At 45.5% G+C, this 20,671-nt stretch overlaps 1 protein-coding gene across 3 annotated transcripts in view; it reads right to left on the reverse strand.

Moving 5' to 3' along the window:
• Positions 1-20,671, reverse strand: part of CHPT1 (choline phosphotransferase 1) — a 322,168-nt gene that overhangs the window by 115,113 nt on the left and 186,384 nt on the right. For all 3 annotated transcript variants that reach the window (XM_069229015.1, XM_069229016.1, XM_069229017.1), the window contains exon 7: positions 15,238-15,363. In XM_069229015.1, coding sequence (XP_069085116.1) covers positions 15,238-15,363 — 126 coding nt within the window. The remainder of the gene's footprint in view (positions 1-15,237; positions 15,364-20,671) is intronic.

The following is a 20,671-nucleotide window of genomic DNA, read 5'->3' on the forward strand; positions in this document are numbered from 1 at the left end:
TAACATTGTTCTGGATAATGATATGGACAGGACCGGGCAGCGGTATGGGCAGACGGGGGCTCTATCATCGGCGGGGCTCAAATGGCTTGCTGACTGCGATTTGGAGGATATTTTGCGGGCGGCCCACCCAGGCCAGCACGACTATTCATTCTATTCGGCTGCGTCCAGAACATATGCACGCATTTACTATTTTTTGGCTTCTTCGGCGTTTCGTGTACGAGTGCAGGGGACGGCGATTGATCCTCGCGCTCTGGCAGATCACGCCCCCAATCATGGTGACAGTTTGCGTAGAGGCCGATATTGTGCGGGGCTTGGGGTGGCGCTTCCGGGATATGATATTGCAGTCTGGGGAGGTGTTGGATTCCCTGCGCAGTTCGATTAAACACTACCTTGAACAGAATGACGATGGACAGACTAGCATAGGAACACTTTGGGAGGCGCTTACGGCAGTCGTGCGGGGGGAGGTGATCTCTCTTGCAGCGAAAGAAAACAAAGCTAGAAGGGCCAAGAGAGAGGCCCTGGAGCAGCGTGTGGCCGCTCTGGAGCGTTCCCATAAAGCTACGGGAGCTCCTCCAATATGGCAGGAGCTGGAACGGACGAGACTGCAGCTGAAGAGACTGGACTGGGATAGGGCGGAGTTTGCATTAGCGTGCCTCAATCATAAGTATTATGTTGGGGGCAATAGAAGCGGAGGCTACTGGCTCAGAGGTTGAGGGCCCAGTGACATGCCTCAGTAGTGAGGATGGTGCGTTCGTCTTCACGAGGAGAGGTTCACACAGATGATGAGATTGCGGAGGCCTTTGCTGAATTCTATAAGGATCTTTATGCAACAGAAGCAGCTATTGTAGGAGATCCTTCCACTTATCTTACTGATTGTGCCGTAACGCCGCTCCAAGAGCAGGATGCGGCCTCTTTCGACGAGCCTATTCCCTTGGAAGAGGTGATAACAGCTGACTCATGTCTGAAGGCCGGGAAGTCACCTGGTCCGGATGGCTTCACTCCACTCTTTTATAAAACCTTCTGTCTGGAGTTGGCCCCTGTGTTAACTCGTTTATTTAACTCTTTTACAGAGACACGCACGCTTGTCCCTAGCATGCTTGACGCTATTATCACAGTTATACCTAAGCCCGGCAAGTGCCCAGAGGATTGTGCCTCTTACCGGCCTATCTCTCTTCTTAATATTGATGCTAAGCTCTTTACGGGCATACTGTCGCGGCGATTGAACCCTTATATGCCCGGGCTTGTTGACCCTGACCAGGCGGGCTTTATACTGCATCGACAGTGTTGGGACAAAACTAAGAGGATCCTACACCTGATTGATAAGACTCTTCGGTGTCGAAGAGAGGCCCTTCTGCTTACTATTGACGCCGAAAACGCGTTCGATAGAGTGCATTGGCCGTATTTGTTTCGGGTGCTGGAGCTTTTTGGTATTGGGCCGGTGTTTAGGTCGTGGGTTAGGTGCGTTTATAGCCAACCGTGCGCTGCGGTGCGGGTCAATGGTACGGTTTCCTTACCGTTCCCGATATGTCGAGGGACGCAGCAGGGGTGTCTCCTTTCCCTGCTTTTGTTTGCACTATGTATGGAGCCTTTGGCACAGTGGCTCCGTGCTGACCCTGAAATCACGGGCATTAGGTTCGGGGGGGGACCATCATCTTATTAGCCTGTACGCGGACGATGTGCTCCTTACTCTTTTGGAACCCATGGTTTCGCTCCCAGCGCTTGTGGGGGCGTTGGACGCGTTCAGTGCGATTTCAGGGTTTAAAGTGAATATGCAGAAGTCGCAGATCCTGAATCTTTCGGTGCTGCCGGCCCACCCGGCGGAGTTGCGCTCCAGGTTTCCTTTTCGTTGGGCTGCGTGGCAGATTCCCTATCTGGGGATTGTTCTGGCAAAGTCAGTGGCAAGAACGGCTCGCTTGAACTATGCGGCTCTCTCCAGAGAGGTACATACGGACTTAGACGCCTGGAGGAAATTCAAGTTGTCGTGGTTTGGCAGAATAGCTGCCATTAAAATGACGATCCTGCCACGCGCCCTTTATCTATTCCAGACGCTCCCTATGGCTCCGCCACCTCGTACTGTGGCGTCGCTTCAGCCGGCGCTTATTTACCGCGCCACGTTGTTCCGCCCTAAAGCGGAGGGGGGATTGGCGGTCCCCTGCTTGGTAAAATATTACCAGGCAGCTCAGCTCCGTTTTCTAGTTGAGTGGAGTCGGCCACTGACCGAAAAGCATTGGTGCTTTATGGACCAGGCGGTGGCTGGTTCTCATATTTGGAAGGAGCCCTGGTTGCGGCGTCGGCATAGAGCGGTGGGTCTTTATTCCTCCCCTATTACGGGGGCAACTCTTGGAGTGTGGGATACGGTGGCGGTCAGGTGCAGTTTGACAACCTTACCTTCCCCTATGACGCCGATATGTGCGAAGCCGGAGTTTACGCCTGGTTTCAGCTCGGAGGGTCTCCAGCACTTGCACGCGAAGGGATGTAGACGGGTGGGGTATCTCTTCGACGAGGAGGGTGTTATTCCCTTTGACCGGCTCCGGGAGATGTATGGCTTAACAGAAGCGGATAGACTGTCTTATTACCAGGTTCGGGATTGGGTGCTGCAGCCAGAGATCAGGCCCTTAGTCGCTAGAGCGCTTACGCCATTTGAGAAATGGCTAGTCCGGAAGGAGGATGACAAACGGTTGGTGCCGGAGCTGTACGCCCTCTTTCTTAGGGCGGCGCCCGTGGCCCGGACGAAGGGACAGTTGCGCTGGGAGAGGGAACTAGGGTGACAGCTTTCGGAGGAGGAGTGGGGGGACATCTTCTTTAGAGTACATCATGCGGCGCGTCACGTTCCTGGGGTTGAAACGGCTTATAAGATTGCTACTTCCTGGTACTATACCCCTGCGAAGATTCATGCATGGGACTCTACGAAATCTGGACTCTGCTGGAGGGGGTGTGGGAATTCGTGTTCGCTCATTCATTTGCTTTGGCACTGCCCGAAGCTGACGAGATACTGGACTGGTATCCTAGACGAGATTGTCAGTGTGTTCTCCACAGAGATCCCTAGGCTCCCGGCATATACTATTCTGGGTCTATCCAACCCTCTAACTTTCCCTCTTCGCTTCTTACGGGGCCGGCAGATTGCCCTTGCCCTTAACACAGCGCACCAGGTGATTCTGGGTTTGTGGGGCACGGATGGGGTCCCGAGCTATACTTCTTGGCTGTATAAGCTGTGGTATATTCTGGCCATAGAGAAATTAACTCTTGTGGCAGATCAGCGAGCGGACGTCTTAGCCGAGCTATGGAAACCTTTCATTCAGATTCTATCTGTTGAATTTGATGAGCTCATGTGCCCTGTATATTTGCGGGTACTGCGGTTGTTGAGGGATGATTAGCCGAGAGCTGGGGGGGGGACCTTGGGGCAGGGGGCGGATGTGATTCGAGCTGGGGGGCTGGGGCGGGCGAAGGGGGCGATCTCGCTGAACATTGCTGTGAGGGGTTGTTATGTTTTTTCTTTGTTATGACTGGTTGTATTTTGTTGTTCCTTCTTGTGCTTTTTGTTTTCTATCTTAGAGGGGGGCTCAGCCCTGACAGGGTCCTATGGATTGAGGACCTTGGATGAGAAGGAAGCGCTTAACTTAGTTGTGGCTGTACAGCCCTCTCATTGGAACCTCTGCCGGGGCTTGTTGGTTTTTTGGATAGGATATGCTGCCGGCCCGAGTGGTTGTAGGCACACGGCTGTGTAACATGTTATTTGTATTCTAAACAACAATAAAGAGATTTGATCCATAAAAATAAATTACTGTATTTTTCTGTTTCTGGTGCCTACCGACCACTGGGAGCAAGGTTCCTGCTGTTTGTAAATCCAACATTTAAATGGAAGTATATTAACTCCAAGTGATTTATGGGGAGATATTGCTGACTGGGTGTCCAGCGGCCCTGGACAGTTAGATCTTGCAAGTACGCTCCCCAACCCTCAAGGGAGGCGTCCGTTGTTATGGTTCTTTGCGGAAATGGGTCTAGGAAAGGCCGCTATTTTAGCAGGCTGATGGTGTTCCACCACTGCAGTCAGTGGTAAGCTAGATGGCCAACCAACACTAGATCTTATAATGGACCCTCCGCTTGAGTCCCTTGGTGTGCTAAGTACTCCTGAAACAGACGCATGGCATGAGGTACTATGGCTATGCAGGAAGCCATCATACTGAGAAGATGCATGACTGTCCTCACCGTTACCTGTTGACCTCGTTGAAATTGTGGAATGAGTGCCTGAAATGATTTAGCCTGACAGTATTCGGGTAAACTATTCCTAGTTCTGAGTTGAGAATTGCTCCTAGGTAAGGTTGGATCTCAAGGAGTTGGAGGTGGGATTTCAAGACGTAGATTATATAGCCTAGATTGTGAAGTAGGTTTACGGTGACCTGAGTGTGTTGGTGAAACTTCTGACGAGTTGTGTGTTTGATGAGCCAGTCATCCAGGAACTGAAAGACATGTATGCTTTCCATGCACTGGTGAGAATTTACTACTGTAAGACATTTTGTAAAGACCCTGGGCATGGTAGTGACCCTGAAGGGGAGCGCTTTGAGGTGTAAATGCTGGCCATTTATTACAAACCTTAGATACCTGCGATGTGAAGGGTGATAAGGAATATCAAGGAAGGGGTTCTTGAGATCAAGTGCAAACATTAAGTTGCATTGTTGTAATAATGGGATGACATCCTGAAGAGTGACTGTGTGAAAGTGCTCTGAGAGAATATAATTGTTTAGGGGATTTAAGATTGGTCTCAGAGACCTGTCCTTTTTGGGACTAAAGAAATATAGTGAATAGACTCCGGTGCCCTGTTGGTGGAGTGGAACAGGTTCCATAGCTTCTTTTATGAGGACTGCTTGTACTTCTTCCCTGAGCAACTGTTGATGTTGTGGGGAGAATCTGCAAGGTGGTATGCTGGGAGGTGTGCAAGTGAGCTCCAGAAACTAACCATGTTGGATAATATCTAGCACCCATGGGTCAGAGGTGATATTCCGCCAAGCGGGGAAGAACCCTTGTAAGTCAACACTCAACAGGTGTATTGTGATCAGGGGGAATGAGTGGTAAGTCAGAGTTTGGTGGTTGTGGCGCATGGTTTGGTAAATCTGGCTTTGTCTCTGCCTTTGGAGTTGTTACCCCAATATGAGCCTCTGCAGTATCCTCTAGTTGAGGTGGTTTTAGTTTGTGGCCGCTGGTAGGAGGTGGTGGTCTCAGGGGAGGTGTTCATTCCTTGTGTTCTTCTGGGAGGTACTGGAGGAGTTCCTCCATCTTGTCACAGTGGGCTCTATCATACCTAGTTGATGTTTGATGTATAACTAGTCATTAGGGGAGGCCTTATACATTTTATCTGGTTTTGGTGTTCTCCTCCTAGATCTACCCAGGTCATTAAATATGTCAGGGTTGTGACAGAGCACACTCTTTTGCATAGGTAAGTACTGTGTGGAACACTGTGTTGAGGAAAGTGTTTTGAATAAGATGTTTTTCTCTAGGGGCTCAGTATGTAGTTGCACCTTATAAAAGGTAGCAGCCCTACCAATGAAGTAATGGTATTTAGTGGTGTCATCTGGGGGAGATGGTTTTGCAGGGTACAAATCAGTGTCTGTATCAGCTGGTGGGACAATGTCATAAGTGTCCATGGGTCATTCTGTGGTGGGATATCAAAAGTGTCCTCCATCATCTCCTACCCCTAGTTAAGAATGAATTGACCCTTCAGGTGAATTTGATGCAGGGGCAGCTGGTGAGGGTGTTCAGCCAAAATAGGTGGAGAGCTAACATGCAAAGGCCTTGTCTGTTTTTTTTCCTTTGTTTGGGTGGAGTTGGTACCTCCAAGATTTCCTCAAAAACATAAGAAGACAAAAAAGAAGATGAAGAAGACGAAGAAATGGTAGTGGTGGTATGTCTGTCTGTCTCTAGGTGGACTATAATTAGCTTTCACCGAGTGTCAATTTCTTCCTGCAGTCTTTAAAGCATGGGTTCTACGGACCCCAATCCATGTGTTGTTTTCATGGGCACCAACGTTCTTGGTTCTGATGCAGAGGTTTTCGGCTCCAAAGTTCTCGGGTCCAATGAGGCAAGTTTCAATGCCGATAGTGGCCTGGTTTTGATGCTGAAATTATTGGCTCCAAAACTTGATTGACTGTGAGGCAGGAGTGGTCCACTCCGAAACATGTGGCTTTGATGGTTCCTTGGTTGCCAAGCAGGGGCTGGGCGTGTCTGAAGACGATGGTCAGTGCCGACCAAGGCCTAAAGGTAGTGGTGAACCAGCAATGATTTTAGGTTGGTCTTGGGTGGGCAGTCAACCCTAATTGGTGGTTTGCTGGGGTCATTGCAGGGTTGTGTGGGCACAATACTCACAGCTGGTTGAGCAGGAGTATATCTTGCATTTCGATTTCAGAGCCAGAGCTATAATTGTGGAAGAAGGTCCCTTCATTCGCAGTCGACGCCTGTGCATGTAATTTTCTGTGGATTTCCTTGGGTCTGAACAGGCCTTGTGCATCGTCCGCGCATCTTCGAGACATCGAGTCTGACGATTGAGTAGAGTCTTTTTCGATCTGATGGAGCTGCAAGCCTCACAGTTGTCCTCAATATGTTCAGGGGAAAAGCACAGATTACAGACTTGGTGGAGATCAGTGTGAGGATACTTAACGTGACACTGAGGACAGAATCGAAAGGGCGTCTGTCCTAACAGAGTGGACAAGGTGTGGGGGAACACGTAGGCATGGAAGTAGTGCCACAAAGGCCCACGTGGGGCTGCGGTGGATGAAAGTCGCTCTGACAAAGATGACGTTTTCTAACCGAACACGTGAGAGACAGGACTACAATCGAGAACAATACTGACGGAAAGCAGTTATGAACAGAGACAATAACCTAATGATAGAGTCGATGACCATGTGAATTACCAGCAAGAGGAGTCACACGACCCTGTGACTCAAAAGACTTTTTTCAAAGAAAAATAACTTGCACACATTCAAGCCCAACACTAGATGGCAAGATCGTGGTAAGAGTATGTAGCTACAGTCACACATGCCTTGAATATAATTTTTCAAACGGCTACAGAAAGCAGTAAATAGATTTGTGCGGAAGGGGGCTTAAGGTAAGGTCACGCTGAGATTGCTGCATCTAATCAGACAGGGTGATGTGCTTGTCTTTTCAGATTTTATTGCATATTATTGGGCTGCACAGTTGTGGGTAATCACAGAATGATCTAGGTATGTCACAGATAAAATTTTGGTTTTCATGGAGCACTTGTTTGTGGGCAGACCCTACGGGATCAGATCTGACTCAGACAGCAATGCAGATACAGAAATGCATATCTTTCAACTCCACTGGGTTTGACTCTGACTATATGGGACAGAGTTTGGTTTGGCAGAGACTGCACTATGCGCAGACCCGGCCATCGGTATGAATACGGAGAAAAGGGATGGTGCCACAAAGATTACAGTGCAATTTTAAAAGATAACAGGGAAGATAATAGGATATTTTATTGTATTGGTGCTATTTCCAATGCCATTGTGATCGTTTACTTTAGTGCTCTGCAACATGCCCTTCTGGCCTTCGGTTTTCAGGCCCTTCAATGCGGGTGCTTACCATGAGCGGGGCTCAGCCCTCGACCACCGCTGCTCTCAAGCGCCACAGCGTCAGTGTTTTTCTCTTCCTGGACTGCCACACTGCTTGAGACAACCAAAGCATTTACATGGGTAGGCACTCTCACTTTCAAGTCACGGAGCACTGTCCAGCACGGACCAGTGCCACTAGGGGAGCTGATTTCGCGGAGACGCTTGCGCTCCGGTCTTGCTCATTCTACATCTGATCGGATTGTGAGGGGGCAGAGTATGCGTCGTTCTCCTGTGGTGCCAGACTCTGTTAGAATTCCTGCTTCACTTCTCACGCGCAGGGTGTTCTGTGGTAAGTCTCTGGGCTATGCACCTGTACACTGGGTCCATTTGTCAGTGGCGAGAAAGATCTGACACATTTCTCATTGGCTCTTATCAGCTTCCCAGGCCTAGTAAGCTTCCGGCCCAGTTCATGATAGGGGCATGTTATATGGTGGAAATAGCCATGCCACTCCCACAGTTCATCCTCAATTGTATTGTGACAACTGCCAGTATACTATCCTACTGCTCCTGAGTGCAATGGCAGGAGCCAGAAAGCTGGATTACCTTACTAAGGTAAAGAAGCATCCCATACCATTTCTTCTGGATGAGGAGTTTTTTTTAATACAGTTGATGCATCACTACAGCAGGCAATATCCACAGCTTTATAACCCTTACGCAGCACAGCAGGGGGACCATTTAGGCCCTGGCGGGCTAGAACCTCAGGTCTCCAAGGCACCTGGCAAGGCTACAACTAAAGGACTGCCTTCACCTCCATCATACACCTTCTGGTGGCTTAGGCTGGCGCCTTGAAACACCACATCAGTAGACCCTGTTTTGTCCGGGACTACCATCAGTGATGACCGTTGTCCTCCTTCCGAGGCTACGAACGACGCAGGCCCTGATCAAAATGACTGACGAGTCAGGGGCCCGCAGATCTTGGAGGCCATGAAGCCCCAAATTACCAGGCTAGATTTGCCTCCTAATACAGCAGAAGGGTGGTCTGTAGAACTGGAAGGCATGCTAGACCTGGTAACATCTGTCATTCTTGATCTGCAGAGTGGATTCTAGCAGCAAGGTGGCTCAATATGTGGCCAATCGTGAGCATAAACCAATGAATAAAGAGGTGAGGGGCCATCTGTTGATGTCCTGGGGCTTTAACAAGAATTCTAGACATGGCTAAAGAGGCGAAAGACAATGGCAACCATATTTAGCTTGGGATTATCTCAGGGTTAGCCAAATGGGCCATATGTTTCCTAGGCAATTATAACAGTGCCTTTTCTGCGGCGAGACATTGCTCCCTGCTGATTAAAACTGATTACAAATTGGGGGACTTGACTCTTCAGCGACTGGTGTAGTGGAGGTGGCGACCTCTTCGAAGAGACCCTTTCATGAAAGAACTTGGTAAATTCATTACCACCTTTTCCTTGTTGGGCAAAGCCCAACAATCTATGGAGAGGATTTTTGGCAAACAGATTTTTGGCGGGGCTGGTAAAGGCAGGGGGCACTCTTCCAGCTACCCCAATGCCCAAGCCTCGTGAAAGTTCCAGGAAGACCAGCAATACCAGTTCCAAGACCAAAATGATTTGGAGACTTCTCCTGACCACGGGTGGTGGTCATGGACGCATGGACAGAGGAACTGTTTGCGATGCTCCCAATTTTTCCAGCGTAACCTCAGGTATGGAGTACTCCTTCGTCCCAACCAAAAGTGGGAGAGCAGTTGTGGCTATTTATTACCAAATGGAGGGAAGTTACAGGGTTGCCTGGGTGTTACAAACACTATCAGTTCTCCAGATAGAATTCTACAAAAGTAGTACAAAGGCAACAACCAATCACACTTATTTCTCAGAAGCAGACAGCCTCTTAATCTCTCAAGAACTCAACTCCCTTTTGGACAAAGGGCTCATTGTTCTCTCAACTTTGCACCCTTGTGGGTTCTTCAACAATATTTTCTTAGTCAAAAAGCAAGACAAGGGCCCATCTCCAGTGATACATTTGATACAGTTCAACAAGTGGATGGGTTACTGCCACTCTAAGAGAGAAGTTCTCAATTTATTGTGAGATATTCTACTTCCAGGTGACTGGATAGCTAGTACAGACCTAAAGGACGCCAACCTTACAATCCCAATCTTTCTGCCACATCTCAGGTTCCTACAATTCAGGTGGAATAAGATGACTAATCAGAAAGGAACTGTAAAGCTCGCTAAGAAAACAATATGTTTCACTTAGATATCTGTCCATGCAAGTAGGGTTTCTAGCTTCTTCTGTGATATTTCCCAGTCCCTTACAGTATTGAGCACTTCAGCGTCTGAAAGCAGTTGATTTGCACTAAGACCTCGCTTACACAACCAGGGTCCGGTTATCAGAAGAAGTCAGTTCATAGCTCCAGTGGTGGGATGGCTTGGAACAGCAGAGCAAGCTTCAGTTCCACTGCAGACGTGCTGAACGAATTTGATGAGGGCTAAGGGGCTTACTGGGGAGAAGTCACCACCAGAGGCCATTGGTCAGAGCATGAAAGCAGATTACACATCAACGGCTTGCCAGATTCTTTGCGGTGCACTCACCCAAAAGATATGGAGTGCCCCGCGCCATACTTCTAAAGATGGACAATATATTGATGATTCAATATATCAACTATCTGGGCAGGACCCGGGGGGGGGACCTTGCCAAGGATTTTTGGCACTTCTAGCTGGACCAAAGGATTTCGGTCACAGCAGAATACTTAACGGGCAAACTCAACCTCACAGCGTACTGGAATTCAAGACACTTGAACTATTACGGTGCCTAGAAACTGGACCCAACAATACTTCAGATGATCATGAACAAGCAGGATCCTTGTCATGTAGACTGCTTTGCGCCTGGTCTCAATCATCAACTGCACTGTTTTTCAGTTGGAAGCCAGACCCTCTATCATTGGTAACTGATGTTTTTATGCAGGACTGGAGTCAGTTCAGGGGACATTGCTATGATAGTCAGGTTGACGGCGCAGGTCAGGAGACCCCCAGTTTGGAGCTCTTAAATGTGGTTTCCAGTTCTTATGGAACTTTCTTTGGATTCTCCAATCCTATTCCCGAGAATCTAAACATTTTGATGGGTGACGTAGGTAACGTACACCTGTTGTGGTGAACTGTATGCGCAAACTGATGGCATGGCGGATTAGAGGAGACGCTGGGGTATTCCAGGCCTATCGGAACAGCTGTTGGACCTCCTTAGAATAGAAAGAGCAGATTGTACCAGCAAACAGTATGGCTCTGCTTGGTGCAGGTGGTCCCGTTAGTGTCTGGGAATATTGATCTTGTGGGGGCAGACGAAGTGCATATTTTGAACATCCTGTTGGAACTGTCACAAGATATCGTACAATAAATGTTGTCAGCTCTGAGATCTCAGCAGGTTGTGTGCCTCTCAAGGAGATCCCGGTAGGGGAATACCACCAGGTTGGTGTCTCCTCAAAGGGGTTACGCTGTCAAGACTCCTGTAATATCACAACTGTGGGATGTTAATGTGGTATTACGTTTCTTGGAGTCCTACAAGACAACGGGGTTTTGTCTAGGAAAGAGGCAACAAGTAAGCTTGCGATGCTTCTGTGCTTAGTTTCATGTAAAAGACTTTCAGAAGTTGATTTTTCACTCCTGAGGATGTCATCTTCACTGTGTCGCAAACCACCAAAACTACTGTTAGGACGGTTCATAATTCAGCTTTCCAAGATCACCCAAAGCTGTGGTTCGCTGTATTACACCCAAAAGAGTTATTAATCCTGTGGGTACAAGACAATTTTTTGATTGCGTTAAAGAAAATGTTTAGGTTTCCCTCATCCACGATCGCCAGGTGGTTTGAATGGATGATGTCAGAAACAGGCATTGATATCTCAGTGTTTGTTGCCCATTCAGTAAGAGCAGCCATGGCTTCTAGAGCTTTTTCGATACAGGGGTTTTAAAGGATCTTTTAGGGGCGGCTGACTGGTCATTGGAATCCACTTTTAAAGAGTTTTACTTAAAATCGGTGATGGGGGCAGACTCATTGGTAGTCAGTAAGCTTTAAACAAGCATAATATGGGCCTTCGGTCCTAACATAGAAGGTAAAATTTCCTAGCTGTTGTGAAGCAAATTTTCAATTCTATTAAGGACATGGAGGCAAGGATTATCCCATCCGAGAAGCAACTGCAGGTGTCTACTTCCTCTGAAGCAATCACTGCTATTAGTTCTTCTCTTATGTTCATTACACTGTGATGTCCTCTATGTTAAGAAGTTGTACATCAAATGTTTGTTTATGTGGTTTTCTCGTATGTCGTATTCAATGTCTGAATTTTGTATCATGTTGTTCCGTTCAGTGTGGTATGTCTTTCTAGGAGACGAACAGAAATAATGTCACCAGTGAGGGAATGGTTATTGCATGAAGAAATAGGAATTGCTGTTCCTAGTGGGATGTTCTTATGTAATGACTGGTCAATGTGATTGGTAAACTGGAAAGTTTATACTTGGACTCATGGGATTTGTAGTCCTTTGTTTTAAATATTATGCTGTTTAGAGTAGCTGCTGAACTAAATAAAGGAAGTAAAGTAATACCCTTGCTTCTGCATCCTTAATAGAATTGAAACTTTCCCTAGCTAGGACATTTTTATATTATACGAGCCATAAAATGTATCTGAGGGCCTCAGGTAAGTGACGATGGGGATGCAGGCACAGGGGGACACCCTCCACATATAGTAAGGATGTCCTCGACTTCTTCCATTCTGTAAGGAAATGGCTGCATAAAAATCTTGGCTTTCACTTCCCCGGGAAGAAAAACCTACCTCAGTAACACAGTAGAACCAGGGGCTATAGAGCATCTTGTCCACAGAAAAACGAATCAAGATTTTGGAGGGTTCACATCTTTGTTTTGAAAGACAATATGACAGCACTATTTTAACATCTTGAGGGGTCTACAGGGCTCGCACTGCCCCTTTGTTGGAAAGTGGAGGGCCTTTTTTTCTGAGCCAACATATTAAACTAAAGGGAAATGGGATGTAAATCTCACTTGTAACTAGGAAGAATGCACTCTCATCACCAGTTGGGGCTTCTATTAATTATTATCTTGTAGCATTTTCAAAAAGAATTAGTAAAATATACTTTGAAAAAAGTGAAAACTAGTACATCAAATTCAATTACTCCAAATTGTCTTCTTTATTTTGAGAATGTAATATTGTGAAAGCTGCATTTATTTCCAAAGCGCTTCACCACTGTGTACCGTCCCGAACTATGGGGCTTATTTAGCTTTCTGTCTCACCAGGGGGAGTGGATCTCTGCTTCCCACGCTGAGCCGGTGCCACATTTAACGTAACTGCTCGGCAAACTTTTCTGTTTTAAACACAATCTCCAAAGTGTGAGTTTGTTTCTCGAAGACAAAAAAACAAATGATCCCCACATGCAGGGAGCTTTTCCTCTATGCATGGTGGCCATTAATCATTTTCCCTGATCGTATGGTGGTCATGGGGAGGGAAATAAGCGACAGCCTTCCTCAGTTTATAGGCCTGAGCGACCGTTACTGTGACCCAGCGGTCCTTTGGTTGGCAATCTGCTTGGTCAAGGGTAATTGCCAGCAGAGGTTCTGCCAGTGGATACCCAGTGGCCTACATGGCTCTAAATTGTGACGTGAAACTGCAGCTTTGGCGATGAGGGAGGGATGCCAATATGGAGGACCGCCATATTACTGTGTTTCTCCAGTTACCCAAAACCCTAAATAAGCTTCTAAATATCCAATTGAAAGGCAATGGGAAACAAACATATAAGTACATCGGTTTGTTGATCTGTAGAATAAAGTACAGACTAAGATATAAAGATCTTACAAAGCCACCACAATCACTCATTTTCCATTTCTAGCAGCTACATATGTAAATCAGTTAAGTTACTTAACATTTCTAATACTGCAGAAGATTAATGTTGGTCTTTAACACAAAGGGGACCCGTTTCATACGCTGTTTTTACAGTTTCTAGAACTTAGTATTGTATAAAGTAAATCTTGGTTTTATGGTATCTATTTTATGACATTTCTACCTGCATTTATCTATACTGATTTTATTGTATGCTCACTTAATGTTTATGCATATTGCTTTGGTTTCTCTGAAATAAACATTCAACTGCATTTTTAACCACTAAGCATAAGTCAAACTTGGACACCTTTAGTGTTCTAAATATCCATACATAATACATCAATGCAACTACATTATCACAGGAGCACGTCTACAGTTCCAGCTTCACTAGGAAACCTCTTTTTATATTAACTCCACAACCTATCCATCTGTGCAGCTTTTGGCCTTGCAGTTGGACCAAAAGCATTGGAAATTACTGGGAAACATTTTTTTTTGTTTTTATCCAATTAAAAAAAATAAAATACAGATATGGAACCAAATGGATTTGAGATTGTATTTATAATGATTTGCAAAAATGAAAAACTGGGAGCCTTAATTATATGTATACCCTTCGTCCATACACCAATGTTCAATAGTGCTAGCTTGTGTCTATTTGTATCAAGGTCAGAGGATTTTTTTAGCATGAATAATTTGGGATCATCACTTAGTACCCACCTCGCAGCCCCTCCTCCCAGAAGTGTCTAATTCTGCAACACTGCAAATCTCTTGGATGTTCACTACATTGTAGGCTTTTAGAGGGGTTGATTAGCACCATAGTGTGTTGAATGAAGTATGCCCGGGTCGCTATAGCCACTTGTCACAATGCCATCTTGGCCTTCTGCCATTCTTCATCAGTAAGTGAACCCACATCTCTAAGTATATTCTTACATTTGTCTTTCGCTTTCCCAAATTTTTTTTTGGTACTATACTACACAATACTGGATCTCCTTATTTCCATTGATATTGATCAAATTACCTAATGTTTGAAGGACTTTTCTAAAGCAGTCCAGCTATCCTACTGGAATTGTGTCTGTGCAGATCACAGAACCGATAGAGTGCTTATTTTTTCCCACAAGATCTCAATAAAGGAATATTTTCACTGCTATTTACCATTTTTTTTTTTAATCAAAATCTTCCTATGTTCAACCCTTTTTGTTTCAAGGTTGAAGTTTTTAATCCTCCATGAAATACTTAATTCATACTTTCTCTTTTTATATTCGCATCATGTACATTTCTATTATCCTTCTTTCAATTAAGATATTTTAGTTTGATCCTGTTTCCTCTTTTCCTTTTCTGTTTTCTCGACCTTTCTCTCTTTTTTCTTTCTTTGATTATGTTCCTTCTTCCAGAGCATCTTTTTGTGGTAATGGTTATAAACCCATCATACTCTATATTTTAATTATCTTGTTTATTAAACCCTTTGACAATACTTTTTAGACATGTTTAAACTTCATCACTTACCAAAATGACAACTTGTTTTTCACATTACTATTATTGTCTTATAATTGAACTGACCTTTTTTGATGCTGGTAACTCAAGAAAATTGTTAAACTGAAAAAACACACTGCTGCTAAGTCTGTATAAGCCTGTCCAACGTTTTATCAGTTTGAGAAGTGGAAGCCACATGCTACTGGTTCACAAAGCAGGTATTCAAACCACTTACATTTGTTAAGAATGCACACAGTCCACATACATATACCAGCAATGTTACAAAACTTGGTAAGATATGAATCCCAAAGAAAACTGTACAAGGCTTACCAGTGCCAACCACAGAACAATATACTCATTGATAAATCCATTGAAGTACTGGTCAAGAAACAGAAGTCCTGGCCCAATGAATGCTGTATCCTGGAGATATAGTTCACTTTTCGTCATATGAGCCACCTGAAAGGCATTATCAACAAATTCAAAATGGATATAAAGGACTGTCTTCTAACATTAATTTTAACTGCTGTTGCTTTAATTATGAACATTTGCAATTAGTAATTTCGATGCTATTCATTTTTTTGGGAAAGCAAATCCTCTAATATGTTCATCTCATTAAAACACAATACTTTTTATTTAAGTAGCTCAGAAGCAGACTAGGACCTACTGATAAATATATATTTGTCTATGTGATCTTAAAGTCTGATCCTCTAAGCCTTGTACTTTCAATTGTTTATGAAGTCAAAACAGAACAGCAACAATGATCATGCACACTTCACATACATAGTTCATTATTCTACACATGTATCTAACTCCTAATAAGCAGTGTTTCCATAGAGCCCTTCTGCACCATGACTAACTTCACTTAATTTTCATCTTTTAGATGGTTGTAGGAAAGACATGCTCTACATTTTGACAATTATGCTGGAAATATAATTGCATATTTATGCCAATTTAAACTTCCATATACTGATAATATTCTCATCAAGACTCTGAAGCACGTTTATAAAACAAAGATTGCAAAGTGGCACAGAAAATGTGCACTTTTTAATAATAACTATCTGTGCTAATGTAACATGGCCACTATTTTAAATGTATTAGCAAACCTTTAATGAAAGCAACAAGAAGATGCCGATCTCAATGTGTATGGACTATCACCAAAGAGTTTCCTGCCAAAAGGCACAAACCTGTCAATGGTATGATTTAAGCAGGCAGTGAAAACTTAATCGCCTATAGATGGTTTTGTCTAAACAGCTTACAACATTTGAACAGTTGATTTCATTTACCAACATCCCTGTAATCTAACAGAGTGACAAACATAAGAAAGATGTTGGAAGTACTCTGAGTACCCAGGATTAACAAGAGAAGCAAGGGTATAGGAAAAGTGCTGCTGCTAGTGAAGATTTATTTCAATGTGTGGCTACCTATTTGACCTAGATGTCGAGAAGGTTATTAGTGTTTCTATTCCAACAAAATTAATCTTACCTAATGAATCTAAAATTCACAAATTCATATTCCAGGCTCCAGATCAGGTTTTGAGGTGGAAGCATTTCATTCCTGAATTACAAACTTTAGGAACAATGTTTTTAAGGATTAAAAAAGTAATTCTCAGCTGTACTGTAGGTGAGTAAAATATGTTTACATTTTCGAACATGAGTATTTTTGCGTAATCAATATTTTCTAAGCTAATAAACTGCCTAAACTAAATGAATCCCTTTCACCCTGAAGGCTCTCCCTGGATTAGGTTGCACCAATAATAGAGTACCTTCCTGAGGCATGGAACTGCTAATGCTACTATTCTGAGCATCCCAAATAGCAAAGCAGTGCAAGTGAAAGCATGGGGCGCCCTCATTTACATTTGAAACGGCTTATCATGATAAATCAGAGATTATGGAATATGGAGAAATTAAATTGGGCCAGTTCTCCACTTTTCTGGAGGACTAATTGTTTAGTAACTAACAACACTTTAACCCCTTCGCTGCCAGGCCTTTCCCCCTCCTGTGCCAGGCCTTTTTTTGCTTATTTGGGGCAGTTCGCGCTTAGGCCCTCATAACTTTTTGTCCACATAAGCTAACCAAGCCAGATTTGCGTCCTTTTTTTCCAACATCCTAGGGATTCTAGAGGTACCCAGACTTTGTGGGTTGCCCTGAAGGAGGCCAAGAAATTAGCCAAAATACAGTGAAAATTTTGTTTTTTTAAAACAAAATGGGAAAAAGTGGGTGCAGAAGAAGGCTTGTGGTTTTTCCCCTGAAAATGGCATCAACAAAGGGTTTGCGGTGCTAAACTCGGCAGCTTCCCAACTTTCAGGAACAGGCAGACTTGAATCAGAAAACCCAATTTTTCAACACAATTTTGGCATGTTACTTGGACATACCCCATTTTTGCAATTTTTTGTGCTTTCAGCCTCCTTCCAGTCAGTGACAGAAATGGGCATGAAACCAATGCTGGATCCCAGAAACCTAAACATTTCTGAAAGGTAGACGAAATTCTGAATTCAGCAAGGGGTCATTTGTGTAGATCCTACAAGGGTTTCCTACAGAAAATAACAACTGAAAAAGAAAAATATTGAAATTGAGGTGAAAAAAACATCAATTTTTCTCTACGTTTTACTCTGTAACTTTTCCCTGCAATGTCAGATTATCGAAAGCAATATACCGTTACGTCTGCTGGACTCCTCTGGTTGCGGGGATATATAGGGCTTGTAGGTTCATCAAGAACCCTAGGTACCCAGAGCCAATAAATGAGCTGCACCCTGCAGTGCATTTTCATTCTATACCTGGTATACAGCAATTCATTTGCTGAAATATAAAGAGTAAAAAATAGCTATCAAGAAAACCTTTGTATTTCCAAAAAGGGCACAAGATAAGGTGTTGAGGAGCAGTGGTTATTTGCACATCTCTGAATTCTGGGGTGACCATACTAGCATCTGAATTACAGGGCATTTCTCAAATAGATGTCTATTTTACACACTCTCCTATATTTGGAAGGAGAAAATTAGGAGAAAGACAAGGGACATTAACACTTGTTTTGCTAATCTATGTTCCCCCAAGTCTCCCGATAAAAATGATACCTCGCTTGTGTGGGTAGGCCTAGAGCCCGCGACCGGAAACGCCCCAAAACGCAACGTGGACACATCCCATTTGTTTTAAAGAAAACAGAGGTGTTTTTTGCGAAGTGCCTACCTGTAGATTTTGGCCTCTAGCTCAGCCGGCACCTAGGGAAACCTACCAAACCTGTGCATTTTTGAAAACTAGAGACCTAGGGGAATCCAAGATGGGGTGACTTGTGGGGCTCTGACCAGGTTCTGTTACCCAGAATCCTTTGCAAACCTCAAAATTTGGCTACAAAAACACATGTTCCTCACATTTCTGTGGCAGAAAGTTCTGGAATCTGAGAGGAGCCACAAATTTCCTTCCACCCAGCATTCCCCCAAGTCTCCCGATAAAAATTATACCTCACTTGTGTGGGTAGGCCTAGCGCCCGCGACAGGAAATGCCCCAAAGCACAACGTGGACACATCCCATTTTTTGACAGAAAACAGAGCTGTATTTTGCAAAGTGCCTACCTGTAGATTTTGGCCTAAAATAAATTTGCCCCCCAACCCCGGGAGCGACCCATGCCTACGGGGTTGCTCCCCATGCGTGACATTGGTGCCAAAAAACAAATCACCGGTGCCTAGTGGTTTCTGCCCCCTTGGGGGCAGATTGACATAAATCGGCCAATCAAATGGTATAAATACAATTTGCCCCCCAGGGCAGCGACCCTTGCCTGATGGGTCGCTCCCCATCTTTAAAAAAACAAACAAACAAAAAAAAAACACAACAAAAAAAAAATTGCCCCGCAAACCCCCCCCCGGGAGCGACCCTTCCCTAAGGGGTGGCTCCCCAAAGAAAAAACTCCCTGGTGTCTAGTGGTTTCTGTCCCCTGGGGGGTGGGCAGAAAAGGCCTTCCCGAAAAATGCCCCCCCCCTTGCCCAAGGGGTCGCTCCCAATGTATGTGACAGACCCACACCTTACATGCCTCCGGTGCCTCAAGCGCAACCACAACCTGAAAGCCTGCGCTATAAACCAAAGGCCTTGAAGGAGCGGGCTCTCAAGCTCCTGGCTGCTGACGTGATGACAATTCAGACCCTGGACGAGAGGAAGGTACCAGGAGCAATCGCAGAGTCCAAGATCTTTGTCACACTCAAAGTCGTGGGGCCATTAAGGTAAGACCCACCACCACAAGAAGTCAAAGAGATCTTCGACTTTGCCTCATCTGTTGGCTGACAAGACAAAAGTGTGTCATGCATCAAAGCCTGGCACTACGCTTGAGCCAGCGACTGTCCGTTTCTGCACCTACCTGGGTTTCTGGGATCTGGATTGACCACACCCAAATTAAAAGAATTATAGGAGGCCATGCGCCTCATATTCGGGTGGCCTGTTCCCTCTGGCGTGCCTTCAGTCCCCAAGGGTTTCTTTCCTACTGTAGCTATGGAGGTGGGAGCGCCCTTTCAGTGGTGATGCGGAGGGCGGCGGATGTCCTGGGCCTCACCCTGCCCTAGTGGCAGTCAAGACTAACGTCTTGACAGAGATGCTACAATCGGTAGTCTCCCCCTCAGAACCAGTACGCCTGTTCAACAACGCCCTCACTGACCTCCTACTCGGGACCTGGCCCAAACCCAGCACATGGGCTCCTGTGAAGAGGACGATTGCCCACCGCCACGCTTCAGGGGATCCAAACTTCCTCACCCAACTCCCTACTCCAGAGAGCTCAATGGTCCATGCATCTACCTCCTATGCATTCCTGGCACATTCCCTACCGCAACCCCGGCAGGGAATCCAAGAGGCTGGACGCTTTGGGAAAGAATATGTTTTCTTCCACCAGCCTGACATTGCAGTACGTGAACTCTGCATTCATTTTGGGCCACTATTCCCAGGTTTTGTGGGACCCAGTCGCTTAGGTGCTACCCACACTCCCGGAGGCAGCCTGGGCTGTACTCTATTTGGTTGTAATTGAAGGGAGGGATGCAGTGAAGTTCACTATATGTTGCAGACTTGACATGACTGACTTACTGAGCAGAGCAGTTTCATCAACATTGGCTTTGAGGCGCCACATCTGGTTGAGGACGACTGGCTTTTCTGGGGATGGCCAATCATCTCTGATGGACATGGCCTTTGATAGATCCTGTCTCTTTGGAGACAAGGCAGATTCAGTGATGGAATATTTTAAAAACAGTCGGGCAAAGACCAGGTCACTGGGCTGTTCTATGGCCTCTCGTCACCCATAATCCACCTTTCGTGGCCACAGAAGGGGCTACCAGCTGCACCTTTACCATCCCAGCCACCATGCTGCGCATGCTTCTCAGCCTCTGCATGGCTGAGTGTGTGGTACCCACAGGCCTCATGGGTGGGGAAGCCAGGTCAGTCCACGACTCCCCCAGTGGCAGCCACAGCCTCCAAATCCTCCTAATCAGCTGGCAGCAGAATTCAACATCACCTGCACTATTGCCAGTCCATTACATCAGACAGATGGGTTTTGCAGATAGTCTGAGGTGGCTACTCCCTCCCCTTCATGACCACCCCTTCCCCGATGCCACCATCTTACAGCAAGCTGACTGAGGATCACCTATCTCCTCTCTGCCAGGAAGTCACGGTTCTCTTGGCCAAGGGAGCCATATAGAGGGGACCAATGCCAGAAGTGAGCTCTGGTTGCTAGTCCGCTACTTTCTGGTGCCGAAAAAGGATGGAGGTCTTTATCCTATCCTAGACGCACACACCCTCAATTA

Source organism: Pleurodeles waltl, chromosome 4_1, assembly GCF_031143425.1.
Source record: "Pleurodeles waltl isolate 20211129_DDA chromosome 4_1, aPleWal1.hap1.20221129, whole genome shotgun sequence".
Lineage (NCBI taxonomy): Eukaryota > Metazoa > Chordata > Amphibia > Caudata > Salamandridae > Pleurodeles > Pleurodeles waltl.